Raw genomic sequence first — 26,202 nt, 5'->3', positions numbered from 1 at the left:
TTGCTGAAGCTGAAGCTGTTAAATAAACGAGTGCCACCCCCTCGGTCCTCACCCGCCATTACTATGGCAATCAAGATCGTTGCAGGCAGAGATCCTCCAGTGCAGGCGAAACTGGACAGCGATTTAATGCCGAGACCAAACAAAATAGCTACCATAATGTTAACCACCTGTGGGTTCATAACCTCCCACATGGTATTCTGTCCGGCGAGCATGCTGGACAGGTGCCTTCCATGCTGCGCCCTCCTCCGTCCCATCACAGTTAGTGCATTACAGATCACCCGCATCCGGGGGTGTAGCTTCTTCTTGAACCAGCTGATTGCATTCCTGTATTTTATCATTGTTCGAAATTATGTTTATTGGTCCTGTGAGTAAGGCGAGATTGCTTTCTACCCCCACATTGGCTAGGATGTCGGCGACTTTGTTGCCATCCCTCTTAACGTGACTGAAGATTATTGCTCTGTTGTTAAGAAGCTCGAGTTCTATTGCTTCTAATCTGGCCTCCAGTCTCCAACTCGTAGCAATCTTGCTAGCATGAGAACCATTGAGGAGTTGTTTGACCATATTGATAAGGAGCAGAGAGTCTCCCTCTACCTCCAGGGGATGGTAATTGTGTGTTCTTGCTAAGAGGAGACCTTGCCATAAGCCTTCCATTTCCGCCGAGTTGTTGGTGTCCCAACCAATATTTCCAAAGTAAATCAGTTGAGGCTTTCCTGCATGATTCCTGAATATTCCACCATAGCCTGCTTTTCCAGGGTTGCCCTTTGAGGCTCCGTCAAAGTTGAGCTTAAAAGTGTGCTCTGGAGGAGCTGTCCATGAATCTCTTTTTGAATTGATGGTTCTTGAGGGGGCATTGTTGAGAGTTACATTAGGGAGTTGTATATTCCAGTTTTCCCAAATGGCTCTCTCACTGTCGATTGAGGGAAGGTCCTCCTTAGTCCAGGTATGTATCAGCAGAGTTTCTTTGAGGTTTGTGCAGAATCTGCTCCATATGTTTTCTAAAGGAGAACTTTGATCTTTGAATATACGTTTGTTCCTTTCTTTCCAAATTCCCCAAACTAGCAGACCTGGAATTATTTTCCATATATGGTTAAGAATTTCACTCTTGAATGGTTTCTTTTGCCATTGACGCAGAGTATTTATGATGTCCTCTGCCACTCTACATCTTCTCTGACATCTGAAGCTTACCTTCTCCCATAACTGATTGGCCATAGCGCAAGAGTCAAACAAGTGCTGAAGGGTTTCCTCCTGGGCTTTGCAGTTGACACACATTGAGGGACCATGGTAATTTCTTCTCCTTAGCCTATCCCATGTTAGAATTTTCTGATGTCCAACCAGCCAAAGAAAGAGAGATACTTTAGGCCAGATACCTGAATCCCAAATTTTTCCCCAGAGGAGATCGAGGGGAGACGGGTTGGAGTTGATTAATTTGTAAGCTTCGGAAGTTGTAAAGGTTCCTTTTGGCCTATATCCCCATCTTAGGATGTCTTTGCCTTCTGAATGTCGTATGCGTCGATTTTGGAGCTCCCGTTCCAGACTCTCCCTGAAAGGGCGATCCGCATTCCTTATTAACCTGTCACTTTGAATCCATTGCCTGTATCCTTGCGCATTCTCCTGGGTCCAGTGTTGTCTAATTGTTTGCTGCTGTTGCTCCTCCCCAATGTATGATGGAAGAGGGTGGAGAGTGCTACTGAGCTTTGGCATTTGGTTCCAGGCGTCAGTCCAGAATCGTGTTGTTTCACCATTTCTTACTTCCCAAAAGCTGTGGTGTTGTATCAACATGTAATGTTGCTTGGCCGCATTCCATATGAGGGAGCCTTTTGCATTGGGAATAAGTCTTATAAGCTCCTTTTGTGGTCTGTAATTTGCGTATTTGGCTGTCCAGATGGTGGCCCAAGGTTTGTCAGTGTTGGAGAGCCACTGCCACCAGAGTTTGGCACACATTATCGCATTGCTTTGATTGGGATCTCGCAATCCAATGCCTCCCTTTTCTTTAGGCATACATACAGTTGTCCAATTTACCAGGGCCCATTTGCGATTGGTAGCTGTGCTCCCCCATAAGAAGTTACGTTGAAGATCCTTTATTCTTTTTATAACCCATTTGGGCGCTGCTAGAATTGAAAACAGGTAGAGCGGCATAGCCTGAAGCACAACCTTTATGAGCACCACCCGACTAGCAATGTTAAGAGTTCGATGCGTCCAAAGATTGAGATGAGAATCCAGCTTCTCAATTAAGGTGCGCCAGGTGGAATGATTGATGGTTGAGTCAATGAGGGGGGCTCCAAGATATTTAGAAGGGAGAGAGTCAATGGGGAAACCCAAAATGCGGGCTATTGCACGCTGCACCACAGGGGAGGTATGAAAGAAAAAGATTTGAGATTTGGCATTGTTAACGCTGGTGCCCGAGGCTTCAGAGAAGTCGTTGAGAAGAGATTTGAAGAGGGAGGCTTCCTGAACCGAAGGGTAGCCAAACAACATGTTATCATCAACAAACTGCTGATGGGTTATGGCTGGGGTACCATGGATGGAGAGCCCTTTGAGCTGATGGGAGGCGAGAGCAGATTTGATATGCCGTCCTAATCCTTCGGCCATTAAAACAAAAAGGAAGGGGGAAAGAGGATCGCCCTGCCGAATTCCTCTGGAAGGACTGAAGGGTTTAGAGGGAATGCCATTCACAAGTATGGAGAAGAAGGAGGAGGATATAAGACTCATAATCCACCGCACCCACATGGGTGAGAATCCATAAGCATTTAACATTTTTTTCATATAAGTCCAACTTAGTTTATCAAATGCTTTTGAGAGATCAAGCTTCAGTATCATACCTGCCTGTTTGTGATGCTTGAGGGAGTGAATAACTTCATGCGTGAGGATAATTCCATCGAGGATCTGCCGCCCTTCTACATAGCCAGATTGTTCCGGTGATATTAGCAAAGGCAGAAGAGGCTTTAGCCTGTTTGCTATTACTTTAGAGATAACTTTGTAGATGACGTTGCATAGAGCTATAGGGCGGAATTTATTCGGTGTGTTAGAAATCTCTTCCTTTGGGATGAGCACAATGAAGGTTGCGTTGAGGGCAGGTAAGAGCCAGTGAAGAGCTCTGGATTCCTCCACAACTTGCCAAACCTCGTCTTTTATCATCTCCCAGAACTTGTGATAGAAGGTGGTCGAGAAACCATCTGGTCCCGGGGCTTTGCCCTCTTTGAGCTGGTGCATGGCTATATCCACTTCCTGAGGGAGAATAGGGTGGAGGAGGAGCTCATTATGTTCTTCAGTGATAATTTTTGGAATTTTTTGGATGATTTTTTCGATGGCTGGATTTCTATTTGCCTTAGGCTCGCTGTGCACCTGTTTGAAATGTTGAAGAAATTCCTCCTCAATTTCTTCATGCTTTTCCACTCTTGTCCCTTCCTGATTCTGTATGAAGGAGATGTTGTTGTGCATTCGTCTTTGGACAGTAGTTCTATGGAAGAATTTGGTGTTCCTTTCCCCCTCTTTTAACCATCTTATCCTGGACTTTTGCCTCCATAGGATTTCCTCTTGCTTTCTCCTCTCCTCCAATTGAGTATTTATGCGTTGCTCCTGTTCTAAGGTCCAATTGGTGTGTCCCTTGGTGATGATTTGTTGCTGAAGATCTGCCATTTCCTTGTTTAGAGTTTGTTGCCCCTTGAAGATATTTCCAAATGTCTCTTGATTCCATTTCTTAATTTGGGTTTTTAGATATTTGAGTTTCTGTTGAAACTGAAACATTTTAGATCCTTCCGGTGGGCAGAAGGTACTCCACACTGTTTTGACGAAGTCCTTGAAAGCAGGATGTGTAAGCCAACACTCTTCGAAGCGAAAGGGTCGCTTGATTGTGTTGCCGGGCCTTTGCCATTGGAGAGAGATGGGCCAATGATCAGATCCTGAGTAAGGGAGAATGGCGGTTGCTATATCCCCTCCTAGATGTACCGAATTATCTGTGATGAGGAATCTGTCTAACTTTGAGGCGATTTGATACTTCCCGGCTCTGTGGTTGCTCCAAGTATGTATGCCGTTGCAGAATTGCAAGTCGATGAGAGAGTTGTTTTGTATGAAGTCTTTGAAGTGGACATTTTCCTGATCCAGCCTAATTCGCCCTCCTTGTTTTTCCTCCAGCTTGGTGATCATATTGAAATCCCCTCCAATGATCCATAGAGGATGCATTCTGCTTAAGCTTAGAGCTTCTATTGTATTGAGTAAGGCTATTTTGTTTCCAGCTTCCTGAGGGAAGTAGACATTAGTAAGGTTTCCATGAATATTAGTACCTGTGATGTGGAAGGTAGCTTGTATGATATTGTGGGAGGCATGAAAATCATGGAGAAAGATCATTTGCGGGTTCCACACTATAGCTAGTCCCCCTGATGCTCCTTCTGCGTCCACTGCTACCGATTGGCATCCTGGCCAAGCTCTGGAGAGGATGCTTCCTAGCGTACTGCTATTGCATTTAGTTTCTTGAAGAAAACACATTTGCGGTTTCTCCAACTTTATCATGTTTTTTAGAGTTCAGAGTTTCCCTGGGCTGTTGAGCCCCCTTAAATTCCATGAGGTGAGCTTCATGATTCACTATTGATGAAGGGTTTGTAGTACTTCGTCAATTTTGCATACCTGCCTGAGTCCACCAGGATTTTTCCTACTTCAATTGTTCGTTGGAGCTCCGTTCTTCTCCCTCTCTTTTTGAAGTCTCTTGGGGGGAGGCTACCATCCCAGGAACTGCTTGGTTGGATGCCTAGTTGCTTCTGCTGATATACCTTCGAGAGAACTATTTCCAGCTTGTTGAGTTGCATCTCTGGGATTTGATCGTAGTTTTTCTTTTTGCATGCTTGCTCGAGCTCAAGTAAGTCCAGTCCTTCCATGTCGAAATTTTCAGGATCTTCATCCATAATCTGCGGTTGACTTCTTTCACCAGTGATTTCTTCGAAGGTGATGAGATGGTTCAAAGATCCATCTACTTCCATTTCGTTCGATTTTCCTGTACTATCATTTTGCATATCCATGGGGGAAGCCTTTTTGTCCTTTGAGTTGATAGAAACAGGGGTGGAGCTGGAAGGATTGTTAATGTCGGGTGTGGATAGCGGTAACGTACTTGGCTTTGAGCTTAAGGGTTGATCTTCTGAGGTTTGAGCCAGAATCTTAAAACTGTTACTCGTGGAAGGAAGAGATGCAGAGTCTTGATGGGGTTTCCTCCCAGGAGCAGGTTTTTTGTGAGCTCGTTTTCGGTTATGAACTTTGGTAAAGCCTTCTTGGGCTGACATATCAGAGGGGTCAGAGGGGTCAGAAACAGGGGCTTTGATATTTAGCGGGCAATCCCTAAAGAGATGCCCATGAGCATGACACTTGCGACATCGAAACGGAACATGTTCATAGTCTAGAGGTTGGATCCATTCATAGTCGTCATGAGAGAGACTTACCGAATCAGGTAGCGCTTTGTCTAGTCGCATGAAGACACAGATGCGGGCGTATGAAGTGTATCTTCGTAGCTTTGTTTCTTCCGCCGCTTTTATGTATTCCCCCAGTCCATTTCCAATATCCTTGAGTATTCCTTCATCCCAATATTCCTCTGGAAGAGAGTACATTCTGATCCAAACAGGAGCCCAGGTGAGGTCTTCCTTGTCCGGGTTGAATCTTGCTATCCATTCTCTCAAGTACAAGCCTGCTGAGTTAAAGAAGTATGGGCCTTGATCTAAGATTCTGAACTTGTCTTCTAAGCAAAAAAAGATAACAGTAAAAAAACCCTTCGGTCCTAGCTGCAGAGTGATGTCGCCCTTGGGTTTCCACTTTGCCGAGATCCAGCCATGCAGCGCTTTTTCTGTTGGCCACATTCCTATGAACTTTCCTATGAGTGCATGGTCTGTCATGTACTGTATTCTCTCATTGATCTTCTGACTGGGCAGTTCTATCTTGGGTCTTTCCTCTGCTATTGGCTTGCAGGTTTTTGAAGTGACCTTGGTCTGTTCCTCTGGCTTGTCTTTCCCTTCTGGTACTGCATCGTTCTTGTCAGTCGGTATTGTTGTATCTTTCAACTTGTTCTGCTACGGTGACGTCTTGGTGTTCTTGTCTGCGTGGATCGACCCAAAGATTAGGGATCCCGTGTGCTCTGGCGGCGCCGTGTTTGACAGAGGGGAGGGCTTTGAGGCCCCCCCCTGGGGAGGGTCCATGTGCATCGAATGAATTCCTGAGGCTCTTTGTCAGGCGCTGGAGGTCAGACCCTCGCAGGCTGCAGAGCCGTTCCTGAATGCTATGGCGTAAGATGACTGTCGGAACCCTAGTTGCAGAGCCGACTAGCTTGAATCATCCAAAAATCCATCTAGCTGTCACTATTACAAAAAGGGGTTTTAAGACAATATTTGAGACAATTTTTGATTAAATTGTCTTAACTTTAGACAAAAAAACTTGTGTATTGTTTTAAATATTTATTTGAAGCTTGTGTCTCAAAAATTAGTCTCAAAAGACAATATATAACACAATCATTATTGTCTCTTAAGAGACAATTTCATTTTTGTTTCTCTAAACACAACACTTGGATTAGAGACAATATGTCTTTAATACTAGCTGTTGTCTCTCTAGAGACCATAAAACTTTTATTTAAAGATCACCTATTGTCTCTCTAGAAACAATAAAATTTTTATTTAAAGATCACTTTTCTCTATCTAGAGACAATATAAAACAGTGAATCCAGAAATATCTTATCTCACAGTGGAATCGAACCACCAACCTCCTTCTTGTATGGCAAGCGCTTTTCCATTAAGCTAGCACACTTTAGAGAATTATGTGAAGAGTTATGGCAATCTGAAAACTACATTTATAGCCATTGATTAAAAAAAAGAGAAATTCTCACACATGATCTATAATCTTTATAAAATCTATAATCATGAAGATCGTACTTTTAACTTAATAAAACTAGCAATTGCCGCAAAAGGTACAAAGAGAGGTGGATAATATCTCTAGCAAAAAATTTCCCAATCTTCTATTAATATATAGTTAAATGTTCATGTATAAAGGATATCTTGCTATAGTGGCATATCCCTGTGTTGGGATTTCATTCCATGTTAAGACTTCTTTTTTTTCATCTTCTTCCCCACACATGTATGTGTCTATTATTATGCATATGCAACCATATAAAATTCTATAACAAAGTGTCTTGATTTCAAAACGTAAAACAAACAGAATTATGATTTGTGAATCCACAATCTGCGATTGATCAAAGAAAAATATATAAAATGGAGTGGATATATTCTCTTGCACCTTTGCAATCAGTTCTCCTTACTTAAAAGTTCATGGACCTGGAATATGTTTTTCCTTTGAATTTTAAGATGGATAGATTCATGGCTCCATCCTAGCTCCATAATTATTCGGGGCCCTCTATGGCTTGGGAGTTCTACACCAACCATTTTTTATGATAGTGAAGAGTACTCATGACCGAGAACATGTGCTAAAAATATCATCTATGTTGCTACTAAATGTAAATATATATCATGATAATGAAAAAAACAACAAGAAGTTTTTTATTAAACAAGTGGACGTTGATTATGAAAAGGAGAGGATGACATAATGGAAGACACACTACTCTTCAATAGCCAGTGCCAAGAAACCATGGTGCACACTCAACAAAATAGAGAAGCATAACATGTGAAAAGTTGCAAACTATGAAAAGTAAAGCAAAAGGTCAAAGAAATTCTTACCAGAATTTCTCCACCAGGATCTATCCACCAGTACATAGTATTTTCAAGAATAGCAAGAATTAGACCAATTGTGTTGTTGATCACATCAAAGTATGATCTTGAGCATATGCCTTCACAATCTCATTAGTAAAACTTCGACAATACATTACGAGGAACAAATTCACAAAAGTAATTGAAACCATAATTCCCACCACCCAATGCCATTTGTCACCATCTAAAGATAAACCATCCTCTTGTGGAAATTTGGAAATAGAGTTGAAAAAAGTTAATTCCTTGTGTGCAAATTCAAAAAATAGGCTCTCTCAAAATACAATACACAAAATTATGACCATAGGGTACATGATAGAGCAATCAGCAGTATGATATGAAACACGGAGAAGAAAATCCATGGCCAATATGAGTTCAATATAAGGGTAACTTTTAAGACAAGGTGTAGGATTATAGCTATGCAAAAAAACAAGAAGAGTATGTAAAATGATTTATTAAAAAAAAAACTAGAAGACTTAGCATAAAAGTAGGTCCTGAGAAAGGTGCATGGGCTTTTGGTGTTTAAGTGTTGCAAGCCCATACTTCCTTTTAATCTATATTCATAAGACTATCATTTGTAAATAAAGGGGTAGTTGCAATAGTTGATGTCAGGATAGGAGGGTTTCTACTAATGGCCATACAAGAAAACAAGTCAGAAAGCTTTTTATCTATATTTGAAAAATAGAAAGAAATTCTGCCAGATATCAGAGAATATATAAAACCATAAATGCAGGTTTTGCAAGCTTAGTTTTCCTGTGAGAGATTATAGAAATTTCAAATGTAAAAAGAAAATGTCCAAATAACTATTCTAATTTCACATTGATAGCACAAAATTCAAAGTATCTTACAACCCACTGAGGCTCACCAAACCTCTCTGGTAGTGAAACAACAACATGTTTGACCTACAAAATCAAGAGCATATAAATTATATTAATGTCTAAAGTGGAGCCCCAAAAAATCCTTGTTCATTATAATGGAGGTTATTCTTTAATGCAATTCATGCATTGTAGAAGTAGAAAGATAGCACAATACATACACAATTAAGCAAAAGGATGAAGCCTAACTAACAAGTGCATTATGATGTTATGGTAGAAGGAGGTTGCGTGGAAAATTCACTCAACTAAAAGCTCGAAACAAAGAAAGACATGAGCTTATTTGGATCTATAATCTCTAAATAAAATTCCAACTAACCTGGATATGTTCACCACTTCCCATATAAGTTTAGCTTCCATCTTCATGCAACATCAATTTCAGTAACAATGGTCATGAACTCTAGTAAGTGTGCTCAGTTTATGTAGGTTGGTTTGTGGTCTAGAAGAAGCTTGATGTGAGTCTACCACAACTAACCCAGGTTCAATTCTTAGTGTATGCATGGTTGGGCATCCCTAAAGTGACACATGCCAAGAATTTTTCACCCACTTAGGCAAAAATTTGGATAGTTCTTTCAAAAAAATTAAAGAGGAGGGGATGCTTCAGTATGTATTCAGTTTGGGAGGGAGGGAGCTCCTCGAAAAGAAGTTGTTGTAGAGAAAACAAAAATAAACAATACCAAAGCATGATATAAACATGGCACAAAATTTTAAGCCAGTCACCTCATCATGTGGATGGTCTTGATTTTTAGATAATGTATATTGTGGTTGATATGCACCCATATTAATCTTAGTATCTCTTGAACCATTAATTTAAAGTTGTTTAATATTTGTAGGTTAGTGTTTTTCTGTGAAGAATAAATACCCTGTTGTATATTGGTTGTAGTGAGATTGTATTCTTTGTTTTGGTTGTGACATTCATTTTATTTTTTAGTATCTGCTATTGGTTTATATACATCATTGTAATATATGTTGATGCTTTGGAGTATTACACTGCTTCAACACGTATCTTCAAAACAGTTTGCAGAGCATCCTGCAGAAACACTCAACTTTAACTTTGCGGAAGTTACTCCTCTTATCAATTTAGAAGAAGAACATTCACCCTGCATGTTCTTGTCTAAGCTAAAGCGAATTTCCTCTCATATATTCTAGAATGCACTTGCAGCTACTTATGTCTTTATATTATTTACATTATGTAGGAAAGATAGAAATTCTGAAGCCATTTCCACCAAAAGGACGACGACAAATCTGGTTCAATATTGTACTCAGTGGAAGATTTGTAGGTTGTTGAGAAAATAAAAATTGAAGAAGGAAAACCCTAAAAATTGAAGGAGGAAAACCCTCTTAGATGCAAAGCCTGAGCTCAAATGAATATATTTTCAGAGAAATATTTAGCTATTTCGAATTTGTCAAAAAGGCTAAATGTTCAACGAGGAAAGCGGTTGCCGAAAATTAGTTTTTATCGACAAAAGATCTTCTCGAGGAAACAAAAAATAGAAATGGAATGAAAAACTAAAATATCTTTTTCGAGAAAAAGGGAAAAAAACTACTACTGATTTTCAGGACCAAAACCCTAAGACCCCCAAATTGGCGAAGGCGTTTGATCTATAAGAATCTTTGTAAATGATTGTCTGTACATTTTTTATTGATGGCGCACTTGGTGTATAAGTGTCGATTTTAATGGTTAAAACTGCTTATGTTGTGGAAAAGGCCAAGAACATTATGGAAATGTAAGGTGAGATAAGTTATAGAAGGATCTAATGGGATACCCTTACATTAGGAGTATTCCTACTATAATTTTGAAATAAGAAAAATGAATGCATAAACAAAAGCTAACACTGTCCCATGCTATTTTTGAAATTGCAAGCCTATATGATTAGTCCAAGATTTTTTACCTGGTAAAATATTTGTACCTGTGTATGGTTAAATGCGTCTATGTTTCTATTTTTAGTACCATGTTAAGAATTTGATTCTTCATAGTAATGGAGGCCGAGCAATGTTAGAGAAGTTTTAGTGCTGCACGGAAATTGTCACAATATGAAACCAACTCAGAGACATGAAGAGGAAAACACACTAAATTTTAGATCTGCTAATACTTGCACTATTTTTACATGACTTCCCTGAAATTCCAAATCAATTCTCTACAACTAATCGAATCATACTCCAATTGAAAATCACTTTTGTGATTCTATATCTATTTTTTTGTGACTTGGTTCAGTTAATACTCACTATAATTTCAGATCAAATCGAGGATCCTAGTTGAGCCATATAAGTGACTTTCTTTTCTCGTCGGAAAGCCAAATAAAAAATCACCACTACATATAGATCCATGAGTGGAAATACAATTAATCCAATAAATATAGAAACTACCTTAGGCAGACTACTATGGACCAACCATTTTCCAAATTTTGTAGTCAAGTAGTAGGTGTTGATGCCCATGATACACCATTCCAACAACTAGGAAAGTACCATAATCCATGACACGGTAAAGAATATTTTCCATTTAGTAAAATGACATTCAAAAAATCGCCATATAATTCAAGATAACTTTTTGAATTTAGGTAACAATAATACAATCAATAGTCATTATCCTACATTTCTAGCGTCGTGAAAAAAATGTTTTTTTCTCCAATCTGGTAGTAGCAACTTACTCTGATTGAATTCTTGTGAGGACCCATATTTATCTCACTTCTTATAAACTTCAACAGTTGAAGTAATGTAAATGGAAGTTGAAATGATAAAATGATTTGCACGGAAGGAATACGCATAGCTTTAACCTTTAAAAAAAAAAATCTGAAATATTTAGATGAGAAATGTTTTCTAATTATGGTAGGTTTGAGGTTTTTTGGATTAAATGAAATTTGTTTTTTACTGTATATATATGAAGCTAGCACTATAATTTTAACTCTTTAAGAAATATTTAAAATAAAATTATCAAACTACTAATTTTTTTTTGATATTTACATTTTCTAACTACTGAAATCCAAATCCATGTAAAGTTTTAACTGGAATCCAGGGAAATAATTTTAAGCCCAATCATGATTTTTTGTGATTTCAAATGTGTTATCGAGATGCCAATTTTGATGATCAAAGAGCATACCAACGAAATAATAATAAGCTACGCAACACGAGAAGAACCATAGAGAATAGAAACTGACAAGCTTGGGATGATGGCAATGGCTCGAGAGATAAGATTGCAGAGCCATGGCTTCATTTTCATATTGAGAAAACCCTGCAACAAAAAACAACGCACCACACTCAAATGCCAGTAAAAGTAGTATCATGCGAATATTATGCAAATCTGGTTATCAAAATTCAAAATTCATCTATTTTCAAGAGGGAAAAAAAACGAGTTACTAATGCGTTAATGCACCTGCATGATATACTGCCCAGCATACGTCCCTATGATCGATGCACTCTAGCCAGATGCTAGTAGTGTGATGGCATAAATATTTGAGCTCCAGTTACCTATAACATGCTAAAGAACGAGAAAAGAGGGTTTTCGATTTATGACTTTTGGAACACTACCATTAACAATATCACGAAATTCCTAATGCCAAAGATTTGAATGAGATCTATATTTAATAACAAATTTTGTGGATCCATTTCAAGTGCCTGAGAAAATAATTAAAATCATGATGAATGGATAAGTCAGATTGCTTGTAAAGTTGTTTAAGTGACTAAAATTCTAGAAGAACTGGCATGCGAATCAAAAGCATAGTGACAAAGTGGATGAAATATTTCTTGGGATGGAAGGATCTGCTTACTTTTAATAGAAAAGATGAGGTATTCAAGTCCAAGTTCTGACAGTTATCCAATTCCTCTCTAGATAAGTTTGGTGAAGAACACACTGCCCCGCTCAGTCAGGTAACAAAGACATTGATTAAGAATGCCATAAATATAGCAAATCCAGTTGCGATGATAAAATACCTGCACATGACTGGAACATAGACAACATTTTAAGATCATTTCATAGTCTTCTGATCTGATTAACGAGTCATTGATAGGTCTATGGCTGCTCGACATTGTCGGGAAGCAGTCATGTAGTGAATGTTGAAATTATAATTTCACTTGCGCGCATTTAATTCCAGAAAACCACCATGGATTTCCCCACACCACCTTTTGCTAAAAGTTGTTTTTCCCTGGGAGGCTCTGATCACACCGACCAGTTGATGCGTGTCCATAGTACGGTTTCAAAACCACTCATTCCTCGGAAGGTAAAGGTCGGTAAGAAGAGGCCTTCCGATATTCACCACAGCCGTTCGATTAAAATGGGCAAGATCAATGGTTGAAGTACAGCCTGCACCTTATTGCGTGACGTGAAGTGATTTTTGACCGCCAGTAAATTAATTAATGTTGAAGTACCTTCGATCAGAAAATTAATATATATCGCCATGCTGAGAATTTAATGAAATGTATTGTAGTCGTAGAATGTAGGTGAAAACTTTTAATTTTATTATTTTGTTAATTCACGGATGTAAGTTTTTTTTTACACGGCACAAAGTCAAACAAAAGGTTATGTTTTTGTTGAAAAAAGTGGAACAAACGCACAACAGTGCGAAGAAGTAAAAAAAAAGAGGGGATTTCTTTTTTACAGTAGTTTTGAGCACATGGAATACGCAGCAGCGTAAAGGAATTTTTGTTGAATGTAAAATGTGAAGGAGAATGTTTTTACAGCAGTGAATGTAAAGAAATTTTACACACAGTAGTGTAAAATTTCTAAAAGAGACAGAGTAATTTTTTTTGGAAGTTCTTGGTGAATCCCTCTGTTAAGAGGAAGATTTTTTGTAACATGTTGTTTTATTAATGAATACATAGTGTTTCCATGTGTGTTGAAAACTCTGTCTGCTCAGAAAAATTTAGCTTCCCTGTGTTAAGATCCTATGGAGAAAACAGAGCATTGTTCTCTATTCTTTTGTGTTTGAAATTACCAGAAATTTCCAACATGGTATCAGAGCTTGTCCAGGCTCTTTGAAGGTGTTAAAGAAGCTAAAGAAAGGTTCTTTTTGTTGCAGCAACTTCCCCAACAGAGTGAAGACTCAGTCAGGAAAGGATTCAGGTATTTCTCAAAGCTTTTTTTGTGTTGCTGTTGAAGAAACAGTTACTTATTTTAAACACACAGTCAGGTATTTGAAGCATAGTTAAGAGTGCAAGTATGGTTGGCTCTAGCACCAGCACTAGCATGGGTATTTTTAATACTCAGCTCCCATAGTTTAATGGGAAAAACTATGACTATTGGGCAATAACCATGAGAGCCTTGTTTGCCTCACAAGATTTATGGGAAGTTGTTGAATATGGGTTTGAAGAACCAGGAGATGAAGATGAGTTTAATAGATTAACTCAGGCAGAGAAAGATCTGTTGAAGAGAAATAAGAACAAGGATTCAAAAGCCCTCGTATTTTTGTATCAAGCAGTTCATGAGAGTGTGTTTCCAAGGATAGCAGTAGCCAAGACATCCAACGAAGCATGGCAAACTCTCAAGACAGCCTATCAAGGCATGGAGAAAGTGAAGACAACAAAACTACAATTGCTGAGGAGTGATTTTGAGAATCTGTGCATGAAGGAGTCAGATAATATTGACTCATTCTTCACACATGTGATTGGTCTGGTCACACAAATAAGGTCTCATGGAGAGATTCTTGAAGAAAGGAGGATTGTGGAGAAACTATTGAGGATCTTACCCTCAAAGTTCGATGTGATTGTCACCACCATAAAAGAGACAAAGGATCTCACAAAATTTTTAGTTGATGAAATTCATGCATCATTGATAACACATGAGCAGATGTTGAGTAGAAATGAAAACTCATCTCTAGAGCAAGCCTTCAAGACCCAGATGTCCTTTGGAAGAGGAAGAGGTCAAGGTAGAGGAAACAAGAGAGGAAGAGGCAGAAGCCAAAACAGAGGTGGAAGAAACATTCCAGCAAATGCTCAAGGAAGAGGCAACAATCCAAATCAGAACCAAGGCCAAGGTAGCAACCAACAAAGTTGACAACATCATGCTCAAGGACAAAGGTATGAAAAATCCAATGTTCAATGTTATTATTGTAAAAAATATGGGCATTATGCAAATGAATGTAGGAAGAAGTAGCATGATATGAGTAATAGATCAAGTGCAAATATCACTAGAGAAAATATCAGCCATGATAATGTGTTGTTAGCTTGTAATATGGCTGAAACAAACAGTGATGATATACGGTTTCTAAACTCCGGTTGCAGCAACCATATGACAGGAAACATAGCCCTGTTTTCTGCTCTAGATCAGAGTGTGAAGTCACAAGTCACACTTGGGACTGAATTTCTGTTATGGGAAAAGGAGAGGTAAAAATATTTACAAAGAAAGGTGAAACGAAAACCATAGCAGATGTCTATTATGTTCCTGGAATGAAGTGTAACCTCTTAAGTATTGGACAACTTGTTCAAAAGGGTTACAATGTTTTCTTTGTGAATGATGTATGCACCATCATGGATAGAGCACCCAGCAAACGATGTATTGCTGAAGTGAAGATGGTGAGGAACAGGATGTTCCCTCTCAGAATAAGGGCAGATTTGAAAAATAAAGTAGTAATAGCAGCAATGACACAAGAGGCTTTCCAAAGCGAACCAAAGGATGAAAACTGGTTGTGGCACTTGAGATTTGGACATCTCAACTATGGAGGTCTTAACTTGTTGAGTAGAAAATGAATGGTAAGAGGATTACTAGAGAAACCAGATAGCCTTTGTGAAGGTTGTATCTTGGGGAAACAACACAGAGAAATTTTTCCATTAGGGAAAAGCATAAGGGCAAAAGCACCCTTAGAAATTGTCCACTCAGACTTATGTGGACTGATGCAAACTCCATCATTTGCAGGCAGCCACTACATATTAACATTCATTGATTATTTTATAAGAAAAACTTGGGTTTATTTCTTCAAGAACAAAAGTGAAGTGTTTGAAAAATTTCAAAATTTCAAAGCACTTGTAGAAAACCAAAGCGGGCTGCATATCAAAGTTCTAAGAACTGACAGAGGAGGTGAGTATATCTCCAAGGAATTTCTATGTTTTTGTAGAGAAAATGGAATTCATAAGCAATTTACAGCTAGGTACACCCCACAACAAAATGGAGTTGCTGAAAGGAAGAATAGGACAATTATGGATATGGCGAGGAGCATGTTGAAGGAAAAGCATTTGCCAAATGATTATTGGGCTGAAGATGTATACTGTGCAGTATACATTTTTAATAGATTCCCTACAAAAGCAGTCATGAACAAAGTGCCGGAAGAAGCATGTAGTGGGAGAAAGAAAGGAGTCATCCACATGAAAGTTTTGGATGTGTGGCTTATGCACAAATTCCAGATCAGCTAAGGAAGAAGTTGGACAGCAAAGGGGAGAAATGTATTTTCATTGGATACAGTTCGGAATCCAAAGCTTACAGGTTGTATAACCCATCCACCAAGAAGTTTGTTGTGAGCATAGATGTTCAGTTCATTGAGGAGGAAGCTTGGGATGGAATCATAGAGAAAACAATGAATGTTAAAAACTGTTTGTCTCATGATGAAGATGATGAGGAGATGGCTGAAATACATCCCCAAACAGCAGTACCAACACAAGGGCAGCAAGGGACACCCTTGAGGAGAAATGAAAGTTCTTCTCCAAGCACACCACAAGGAGGAAATTCAAGTGCTTCTTCAAGAACTTGCACACCAAATGAAATAGGTAAGAAGTTCAGAAATTTAAATGACATTTATGAACAAGAGGCAGCAAATGAAGGTATGAATTCTTTGTTTGCATTATATTATCATGTTGATGACCCTATTCATTTCGAAGATGCAATTAAGGATAGGAAATTGATAGAAGCTATTGATGAGGAGATCAATGCCATAGAAAGAAACAAGACATCGGATTTGGTTGAACTACCAAAAGGAAAAGAAGTCATTGGAGTTAAATGGGTCTACAAAACCAAGAGTAATGCTGAAGGAAAAATAGAAAGACACAAGGCAAGACTTGTTGTCAAAGGATATAAGCAGCAGTATGGGAGAGACTATGAGGAAACTTTCACACTGGTTGCAAGAATGGAAATTGTGAGAGCAGTGCTATCCATAGCAGCACAAAACAAGTGGAAAGTTTACGAAATGGACGTGAAGTCAGCATTCCTAAATAGACTATTAATGGAAGAGGTTTACATTGAACAACCTCCAGGCTGTGAGAAGAAAGGCCAAGAGCACAAAGTGTGTAGATTGAAGAAAGCTCTTTATGGGCTGAAGCAAACTCCAAGAGCATGGTACAGTAGGATAGATTCCTATCTATTGGAAAATGGATTTGAAAAATGTGAGGGAGAACCCACCCTCTACATCAAAGAAAGTGATGGTAAAATGCTAATTGTTGTGTTATATGTTGATGATGTTATTTTCACAGGTAATGATGATCATCTCATTGAAAACTTCAAAACAGTCATGAAAGAAGAATTTGAAATGACTGACATGGGTTTGCTGAGATACTTCTTAGGAATAGAAGTAGATCAAAATGAAAATGGGATTTTTATCTCACAAGCAAAATATGTTAATGAAGTATTGAAAAGATTTAATATGCAGGAGAGCAAGGCAGCGATCACTCCCACAGTGATGGGATTAAAACTCAACAAAGAGGACAGTAGTAAGGATTTTGATTCTAGCTTGTATAAGAGCATAGTTGGCAGCCTAATGTATTTGACTGCAACTAGGCCGGATATAATGTATGTTGTTAGTTTAATTTCTAGATTCATGGAGAGGCCAAAAGAAGCACATTGGCAGGCAGCAAAAAGAATTCTGAGGTATGTTAAAGGTACAAAAAGGTTTGGCATTTTATATACTACTTCAAAATGTTCAGATTTAATTGGATACACTGATAGCGATTGGGCTGGAAGTGTAGATGATCGGAAAAGCACATCCGGTTATGTTTTTCACATGGGTTCAGGAGCCATTTCATGGGATTCTAAAAAGCAGCCTATTGTAGCATTGTCTACAACAGAGGCAGAATATGTGGCAGCTACAACAGCAGCATGTCAAGCAGTTTGGATGAGAAGGATGTTAAGGAGCTTAGGCCAAGAACAAGAAAAAGGAACAATGATTTTTTGTGACAATAGCTCAGCTATTGCATTATCCAAGAATTCGGTGTTTCATAAGAGAACGAAACACATTGACACAAAGTTTCACTACATCAGAGAATTGGTAAGCAATGAAGAAATTGTTTTACAACATTGTAGGACTCAGGAGCAGGTTGCAGACATTCTGACCAAACCATTGGGCCACAAAAGTTTTGAATTTTTGAGGAAATGTCTGGGTATGACTGATAACCCAGCAGCTGAAATTAAAGGGGAGTGTTGAAATTATAATTTCACCTGCGCGCATTTAATTCCGGAAAACCACCATGGATTTCCCCACACCACCTTTTGCCAAAAGTTGTTTTTCCCTGGGAGGCTCCGATCACACCGACCAGTTGACGCGTGTCCACAGTACGGTTTCAAAACCACTCATTCCCCAGAAGGTAAAGGTCGGTAAGAAGAGGCCTTCCGATATTCACCACAGCCGTTCGATTAAAATGGGAAAGATCAACGGTTGAAGTACAACCTGCACCTTATTGCATGACGTGAAGTGATTTTTGACCGCCAATAAATTAATTGATGTTGAAGTACCTTCGACCTGAAAATTAAAAATATATATCGCCATGCTGAGAATTTAATGAAATGTATTGTAGTCGTAGAATGTAGGTGAAAAATTTTAATTTTATTATTTTGTTAATTCACGGATGTAAGTTTTTTTTTTATACGGCACAAAGTCAAACAAAAGGTTATGTTTTGTTTTATGTTTTTGTTGAAAAAAATTGGAACAAACGCACAACAGTGCGAAGAAGTAAAAAAAAAGGGGGATTTCTTTTTTACAGCAGTTTTGAGCACATGGAATACGCAGCAGCGTAAAGGAATTTTTGTTGAATGTAAAATGTGAAGGAGAATGTTTTTACAGCAGTGAATGTAAAGAAATTTTACACACAGTAGTGTAAAATTTCTAAAAGAGACAGAGTAATTTTTTTTTGGAAGTTCTTGGTGAATCCCTCTGTTAAGAGGAAGAGTTTTTGTAACAGGTTGTTTTATTAATGAATACATAGTGTTTCCATGTGTGTTGAAAACTTTGTCTGCTCAGAAAAATTTAGCTTCCCTGTGTTAAGATCCTGTGGAGAAAACAGAGCATTGTTCTCTGTTCTTTTGTGTTTGAAATTACCAGAAATTTCCAACTGTGAATGATTCTCTGCAAGAGTTTTAGACGGAGTTATGACAGTTTGGGTTGAAGAATCATGTTTTTCAGTGTACTTTTACAAATTTTGTTCTTGTAAATGGGACTATTAGACATTATTTTGAGGTGAATAATTACATTTCATAATTTCCGTAATGAAAACTTGTAATTTCAACAACCCATCAAAAATCAATCTAATTTGTAAATAAAGCACAACGAAAGGTACACAAATAATCTATTCTAGTTATTTTAAGAATTCTATAAACTATGGAAGAGTGCTTACATTAACTCCATAAACGGTTGGTGGTACTTTCCGGGAGAGAACCAAGGGAGAGTGAAGAAATAAATTGTATATTGATATGGTGGATGATAGGATCAGTTACATTTAGGGAGGTAATCAATAAACACTCAATACCATAGTACTCAATTTTGTACATGATAAGATACACATCATTTGAGGGATTTATTACCTAGTGGTTTTCTAGTGCGATTTTTTGGAATGTTTTCTAGTTTATTTTTCTATCTAGTTTATTCTGGCCCACATTCATTGAAATCGCAAGTTTGAAAGGTGAACTCTTCACAATCGAAGTGATTCAGAGGTTTTTTAGGGTGTTGAATCCATACATGTAGTTTAAAAAACCAGTTTAAACAACAAAAAACAAAACTGGGCCACAAATGCTTTCACAAAATTTTGACCAGAAAACTGCTAGAAACAAAAAAAAAATCACACTTAAAACTACTCCATTTATTAGTGTGAAACTAAATTCCCAACGCCTCATCTGCATCATAGGGGAAAATGTTTGGCCAGATTTTCTAATCATTACTACTTTGCGTTGACGAAACATATTTATTGAATTGAATTAACAAAACGGACAAGTGATAGGGGCTTATGGTGTAAGAAAAGCTCCAACAAGAGAAATTGCAATTCCTGTTGCTCCACTTCCTCTTAAATTAGGAACGAACATTCTTTTTTAACACCTCATTGGCTTTGGCCTTTGCATATGCCAACTCTCCAATGAAACAGCCAAACATTGTATGTACAAGAAAAGAAATGATCACCTCCAAATTTCTCATATGAAATGTCCCAAGTTATAACACAAGATAAAAGGATTTGAGGTAACTAGGTTACATAAGAAAAATTAATTGTCATTTTGTCTTGAAATAGATGAATAGAGTATAGTCGAAAGGATTAGATGGAGCACCCCGAATCTCTGTACTCCAATGAGAGTGAGTGTCCTGAATCCAGTTAGAAGAACACCAGCCCATGAAGGTATATGGAACAACATGTTAAGAGAAAATAAAGTTCCTAGCACTGTGATAAAAACACAAAGCGATGAGAAAATTACAAACAATGAATGAAGTGAATGAAGTAAATTGGGGTAAAATTGTTAACCCTTCTTCACTTAAAGTTCTTGTGGGCAGTTATTTATCGTTTAAACCGTGGAAATTGAATCAATGGTTTACCTATTGGATATAATGCATATTTAAATGTACTAAGTAAATTATTTTTCATACCATTCTTAATAATATTGTTGAATTTGTTTTCCAACAAAAATCAATATTCTCTACATTAGTTGCAGATGAATTCGTTTTCCAACAAAAATTAATATTCTCTGCATTAGTTGCAGTTGAATTTAGTTTCCAACAAAAATTAATATTCTTTGCATTCGTTGCAGTTGAATTCATTTTCAAAAAAAAATCAATATTCTCATTAAAACCCTGCATTGGTTACAGTTTCATTTCAACGCACAGAGTAAAATAAAATAATATTACTGCATTAGAAATCAAAATAAAATAAGTTTACTTTGCAAAACCATTCTTGAAAATGCTAACCTTCAGGAATATCTGCAACAATGACACCCACTTCTGATAGGAACCATAAGACAAAATTTAGATTTCTTGGATATTCTTCCCTGTAGTGTTGTGCGAGATGCTTACCTAATGGACTGGAAGGTTCAGGGGCGAGCATAATATAAATTCATATAATTGTTTGGAAGAGAAAAAAGATGAGGGACATAAATGTTGCAACTCCTAAATTCGTTGCAAGATATTGAATGATCAAGCCACTTATAGACATCACAAGAATGACCCAGAGTAACTACAAAAAACAAAAAAAATCGAGCAAACAATATTTTATTAGGATGAATTCTAAATTCTTCTGCTCGAAAAAGTAATTAATGACAATCAACCATCTCATGCGAGAGCTTATTATTATTATTATTAGATACCTCATATTTGAACTTAGCCCCTCCCTGAAAATCAAATGCCGCTTAGACACAACTGGAATTCTCGATATCAACATCAATACCCAATATGTACGAAATAAAATTGTTAAATATTAGTAACTAGAGACAAATTCTAGGATCCATGAAGGCTATGGACACAAGAACTGCAGGTCCAATATAACCTAAAAATTTTCTCCATCCTGCCTTTTTCTTCGGTGATATTTCACAAATAAAAACAATTAAAAGGTAAGGAAATCACTTATGTTTAAAATTTAGAGTACCTTTCTTAAAATATAGAAGGAATGATACATATAGTGAGCTATAAAATCTACCTCTCCCTCCATTATAACCAAATTCTACCTCTTAATTTAACCATAGAGATTCTTAACCTCTTAACAATTCTAAGGGAAGAATAAATATGCACACTAAGAGATGTGGAACCCTAAGGTTTAAGGGAATGCATATAATTTCAAATCATATATTCGAATATAAAATCCATGCCCTGTGTGGCTATAAAAAACTTGTAAAAGTTGAAATCCCACTAAAAAGGAACATGACTCTTCATTAAATAATGACCCAAAAGGAGATTGGGCACCATTTGAATATATGCATTGTGGATCTTATGCATCTCTAGGAAGACATTGAAATTTCCATGCTCATAACAAGAGCCAAGTTATTAGACCTATCTATTTATGAGTGTTTCATAGTAACAACCCTATCACAATTCGAAGAGAACAATAAACGTGCAAACTAAGAAATCTATAACCCTAAAGTATTGAGATGCACAATTTTAAATCATACATTTGAATATAAAATTCCTGCCATATATTTCCATAACAAACTCATATAATTGGAAATCAGACTAAAGAGGAACACAGATCTTGGTTATGGGGTTACCCGAAAGGAAATTGGGTACCATTTGAACATAAAATGTTTTCCTTGTGTGGCTATAAAAAGCTCATAAAAGTTAAAATCCAACAACTGAGCAACACATGCCTTCTTTATGGGATGACCCCAATGAAATTCACAACCATTTGAACATAAAATTCTTTCCCTAATGGCTATAAAACATCCATAGAAGTTAAAATCCGACAAAAAAGGAAAATGTATCTTCTTTATGGGAAGAGCCAAAAGAAAATTGGGTATTATTTAAATATATAACTCTTGCAGTGTATGGATATAAACAAACTCATTAAAATTGAAATCCAACTAAATACTATTAAATCCTAATTAACAAGATATAACCAGTGAGACCCAATTAAATCCTAATTAACAAGATATTAAATCCTAATTAACAAGATTAAATCCTACCCACTTCCCCCAATCCGAAGAGGGTGTTGAACATACCCGGGTAGCAGAAGAAGACTAGGGATGCCAGAAGCACTTGAGGTGTAGTTACATTGTAGAGTTCTTAGGGGTGGCTCGAAGAAGAGCTTCCCCCTACCCCACACCTCTTAGAAGCTACATTGGAGTGCTCAAAGGTGGCTCGATGTGGAGAACTTTCATTGCAGAGTGTTCGTGTCACAATGCCTCTTGGCTACTGCATCACAATGCTTAGGAGTGGCTCGATGTGGATCATTTTCATTGCAGAGTGCTCAGGAGTGGCTTGATTCAGAGCTTCCTCTTGTCGCGACGCCTCTTTGCTGTTGCATTAGAGTGATTAGTGGCAGCTCAATGTGGAGCATTTTCTAATGCAAGATAGAGAATAGGAACCCAACACTTCTTAGGACCCTAGACCACACAGAATGGAAGACTCGAACTTGCATGATGTGCCAAAGACAAGCAGAGAGGGGATAGGAAAAAATGATAAATTTTTAAGAAAAAAGGGCTTTGAAAAGCACTAAAGACTGTTGGGTGTGGAGCCTGATTATTTTCTTTATTCAAAGGTATCATTGCATTAGACCCTAGTTTGTAATGTGGTGGCAACGCCATCGCTAAAAATTGCACTACAAGGGGGGTCTAGGGAGGTCGACTGCAAAAAATAGATGTAAAATATCCTTGTAAAATGTTGTAATTTCGTAGTCAATCTAGGTTGTTCATTAGGCGGAGATTTAACAGTAGAAGTATGTTTAATTTAGGGTTTTTTTCCCTAGAAGGCAACCCCTCGCTATATATGAGGGAATTGTATTTCATCTATGTAGATGTATATGCTGAGTGAAAAAGAGAGAGAAGATTGTGTGAGAGAGAACGGGGAATTATAGCAGATCTGTTGTAGATTGTATCTCTTCAGTTTGCTGGATAATATAAAAAGAAGGACTTGCTGTTTATTTGTGGATGTAGCCCAAATTGGGTGAACCACGTATATCTGTGTCTCTCTTGTTTTATGTATTTTCTGTGTTTATATTTCTGCAATATATTTTATGTGTTCCATTACTCTGTAATATATAATTTTCTAAGGCAAATAAAGGGAGTTCAAAAGAAACAAAGTTTGACAAAATTACCTCATCATCAATTTTGGTAGAAGCATCTTGATTGTCATCTGCACTAGAAGCATTCACCGGCTGATTGTCTTCATCATCTTCATCGTCATCTACCATCGGCCAAGTTATGGCTTTGAGCTCTTCCTGGTCATCCTCTTCTTTGTCTTGGCTCAATTCTTCATTTTGTGTCCGTTCTTCCTCGGAGGAAGCCAGGTCGTCTGATGAACTCCTACCACGCTTGCATATTGCTCAGCTCAACTCAACTACGGAGGATAGATCCCGAGATTTGTATGGAAAGCCAGAGCGCAAATTGGAAACCCTTGAACGAGCGAGGGTTTTAAAATTTGACGAACAAATAAAACTATGCTTTGGTAGCTTTTGCTGTCGTTCGAGTGAGGTGGGGAGGAGTAGATTTGAGTAAAAGGGTGAAATGTTGTTGTCACCCTTTTTATTGAACCAGAGCTACGAAAAGATAGATCAAATACAAAATACTCGATATCATGTTTCATACAACAGCTAGAGCCCAATCATCTCATGTTATATAGAGGATGAAGAACAACTCAAGACATCCAAAGGGCATGGTACACATTTAAGCAAGAAATTAATAGGACAACCAAATAAAACCCTTGACATCAGTCACACAAACCCAGTAGAATTGTTTCCTCCAAACCTTCTCATAAATGGATGTTGAAACTATAAAACATGAAATTCATGGCTTAGACCAACATATAAGGGAGTTATGAGATAAACCCATCGCGGATTTCTCAAATATACTAGCAAATAACAAGGACCCCAAGGTGCATATTCATACAACATGGAAAAAGGGAAAAATGAATTTGCACTGACAATCAGTAATATAACTGCAATACACAGAAAGAAAGATAAGTTTTTGACAATCGCATATGTACTCACTTGAGTTTCTAGCTCTCCCACAAAAATCAAAATCGGATGTAACAACGAATTTGAAAAACTAAATGATCGGCTTGGGTAATTGTCGATATGATCAGAGTTCGAATCTGCACCATGAAATTCGTGATAGAAATCACACATATTTCTTCAATCTCAGCATGATGTGAACTCTGGCGTCCTTGTTTTTACTACGTGATCTCCTACTCAAACATCCCAGTTTTAAGTTGGGTTAAAGAAACTCTACGCAGCAACTGAGTTTTGACCAGCATGGTCACATTTGATTTATTTTATTTTTTCTAGCCTTCTCACCATGGATTGGGAATTTTTCCTTCCTATTGCAATTTTGTTTTTCACTTTCTCGCAGAATTTGAGAGAGTGGGAATGGTTCCCACGAAGGTTTGCAAGTTCTTGCCTTTTGTTTCTATGACTTCCTCGCACTTGGGTTGGGGTGAGTAGAGCCTCTTGAGTCCTTGTTGGTCCACTTTGGTAGGGAAAGGGTTCTCATGTATGTGCATGTAATTATTTTAATGGAGGGTGTTATAAGACTAATTTAAGAGAATATATACAAAATGAAGAGGGTCATGACACCAATAAAAGGATCTCCATGGGGTTGATGGGTAGGGTATTGGTAGTGAAAGTAGTAGTAGATTGTAATTAAGAGTATGACATATTACTTTAGAAAATCTTGATGACAAATATGTATATTTTATGGTGCAAATGTAACAATGTTTTGAAATTCTTTTGTAAGGCATGAAAATGGTTAAGTTTGGCATGCTTTTTATAGATATACATGTGTACGTAATGGTGGAGTAAATGACATATGGTGGGGGGATGAGGTTGAACCCCAACAAACACAAGCAATGAGATACATTTAGGAAGGCTGGTGGTGTGGGTCAATGAGCATTGGGCTATTTACCTTGCTTTGACATGCATTTGTCTTTTGGATTGAAGTGTTTTCAATGGCCACAGGAAAGTGGTGATTATTTGATTTGAGACATTGCAATGTGGTAGAAAAGTTTGCAAGGTTATGAAAGAACCCCTTTGGCTCAACAATCCCAACTAAATGGAATTTCTTCTATTAAAAAATCACTTGAGACTTAGACATAGCCCCATCTTCAATAAGAAACCCCCTTATGAAGGAAATTCATTCCATGCAGGGTGAACATGTTGGCATAATTGAACACAAGTGGGGGGAATAATATCGCACTATATTCGCGTCCACTATCTCTATCAACCATCTCCTACTCCGGGGATGGGGCCAGATAATCTTTCCTCTATCACTTTTGATGACTAATTATTGGAATTAGTGTCTTGTTAGGTCTTTTTGTTTTTTGGCATGTAAGGTCTATAAGGATGTGGGTCTCCCAGTTGGGTATTTTTCTTTTTGTCAATACCATGGTAATAGCATTGGTCAACAAACTTGGTCGGGGTGAGGCCACATGCATTTTGACACCCTCGTACATACTTTTTGATTAACTTCGACTTACAAAAACAAATAACACACTATACTCACACACAATGTAATAAGCAAGCCCCAATCGATGTTATGCCTACTTTAAATGGGTTTAATAGCCCTGGATGGCTCTAACAATCATAGTTGAATTTATATTATGTTAACTAATTTAACCAACAAAAATTGCCTTCGACAATGGTAACTAGACTTACACTCCATTTACTGCATTAAACAATCAAGTGAGGCTTTAATAATTGTAATCAAACATACAAGTCATTGATCAAGTTAACCATCCTAACACACCTTTAATAGTGATAACCAAAATGTACATGTTACTAATCAAGTGGCCATTGTGTCATGCCTC

At 37.7% G+C, this 26,202-nt stretch overlaps 1 protein-coding gene across 1 annotated transcript; it reads right to left on the bottom strand.

Annotated features, from left to right (window-relative positions):
* Nucleotides 1-267: 267 nt before the first annotated feature.
* LOC149172758 (uncharacterized) lies at nt 268-23,593 on the bottom strand. Its single transcript, XM_089426449.1, has 5 exons — nt 23,498-23,593; nt 4,764-6,005; nt 2,820-4,236; nt 1,368-2,579; nt 268-1,064 (listed from the first exon to the last, which is right to left on the bottom strand). The coding sequence occupies exons 1-5, from the start codon at nt 23,591-23,593 to the stop codon at nt 268-270; spliced, it is 4,764 nt and encodes a 1,587-aa protein (XP_089282575.1).
* Between the last annotated feature and the right edge of the window lie 2,609 nt (nt 23,594-26,202).

The sequence above is a fragment of the Pinus tabuliformis genome, chromosome 4_2 (genome assembly GCF_031772625.1).
Source record: "Pinus tabuliformis cultivar Carrire ecotype Pingquan chromosome 4_2, CPIR1, whole genome shotgun sequence".
Lineage (NCBI taxonomy): Eukaryota > Viridiplantae > Streptophyta > Pinopsida > Pinales > Pinaceae > Pinus > Pinus tabuliformis.
This window is presented reverse-complemented; position numbering and strand designations above follow the sequence as displayed.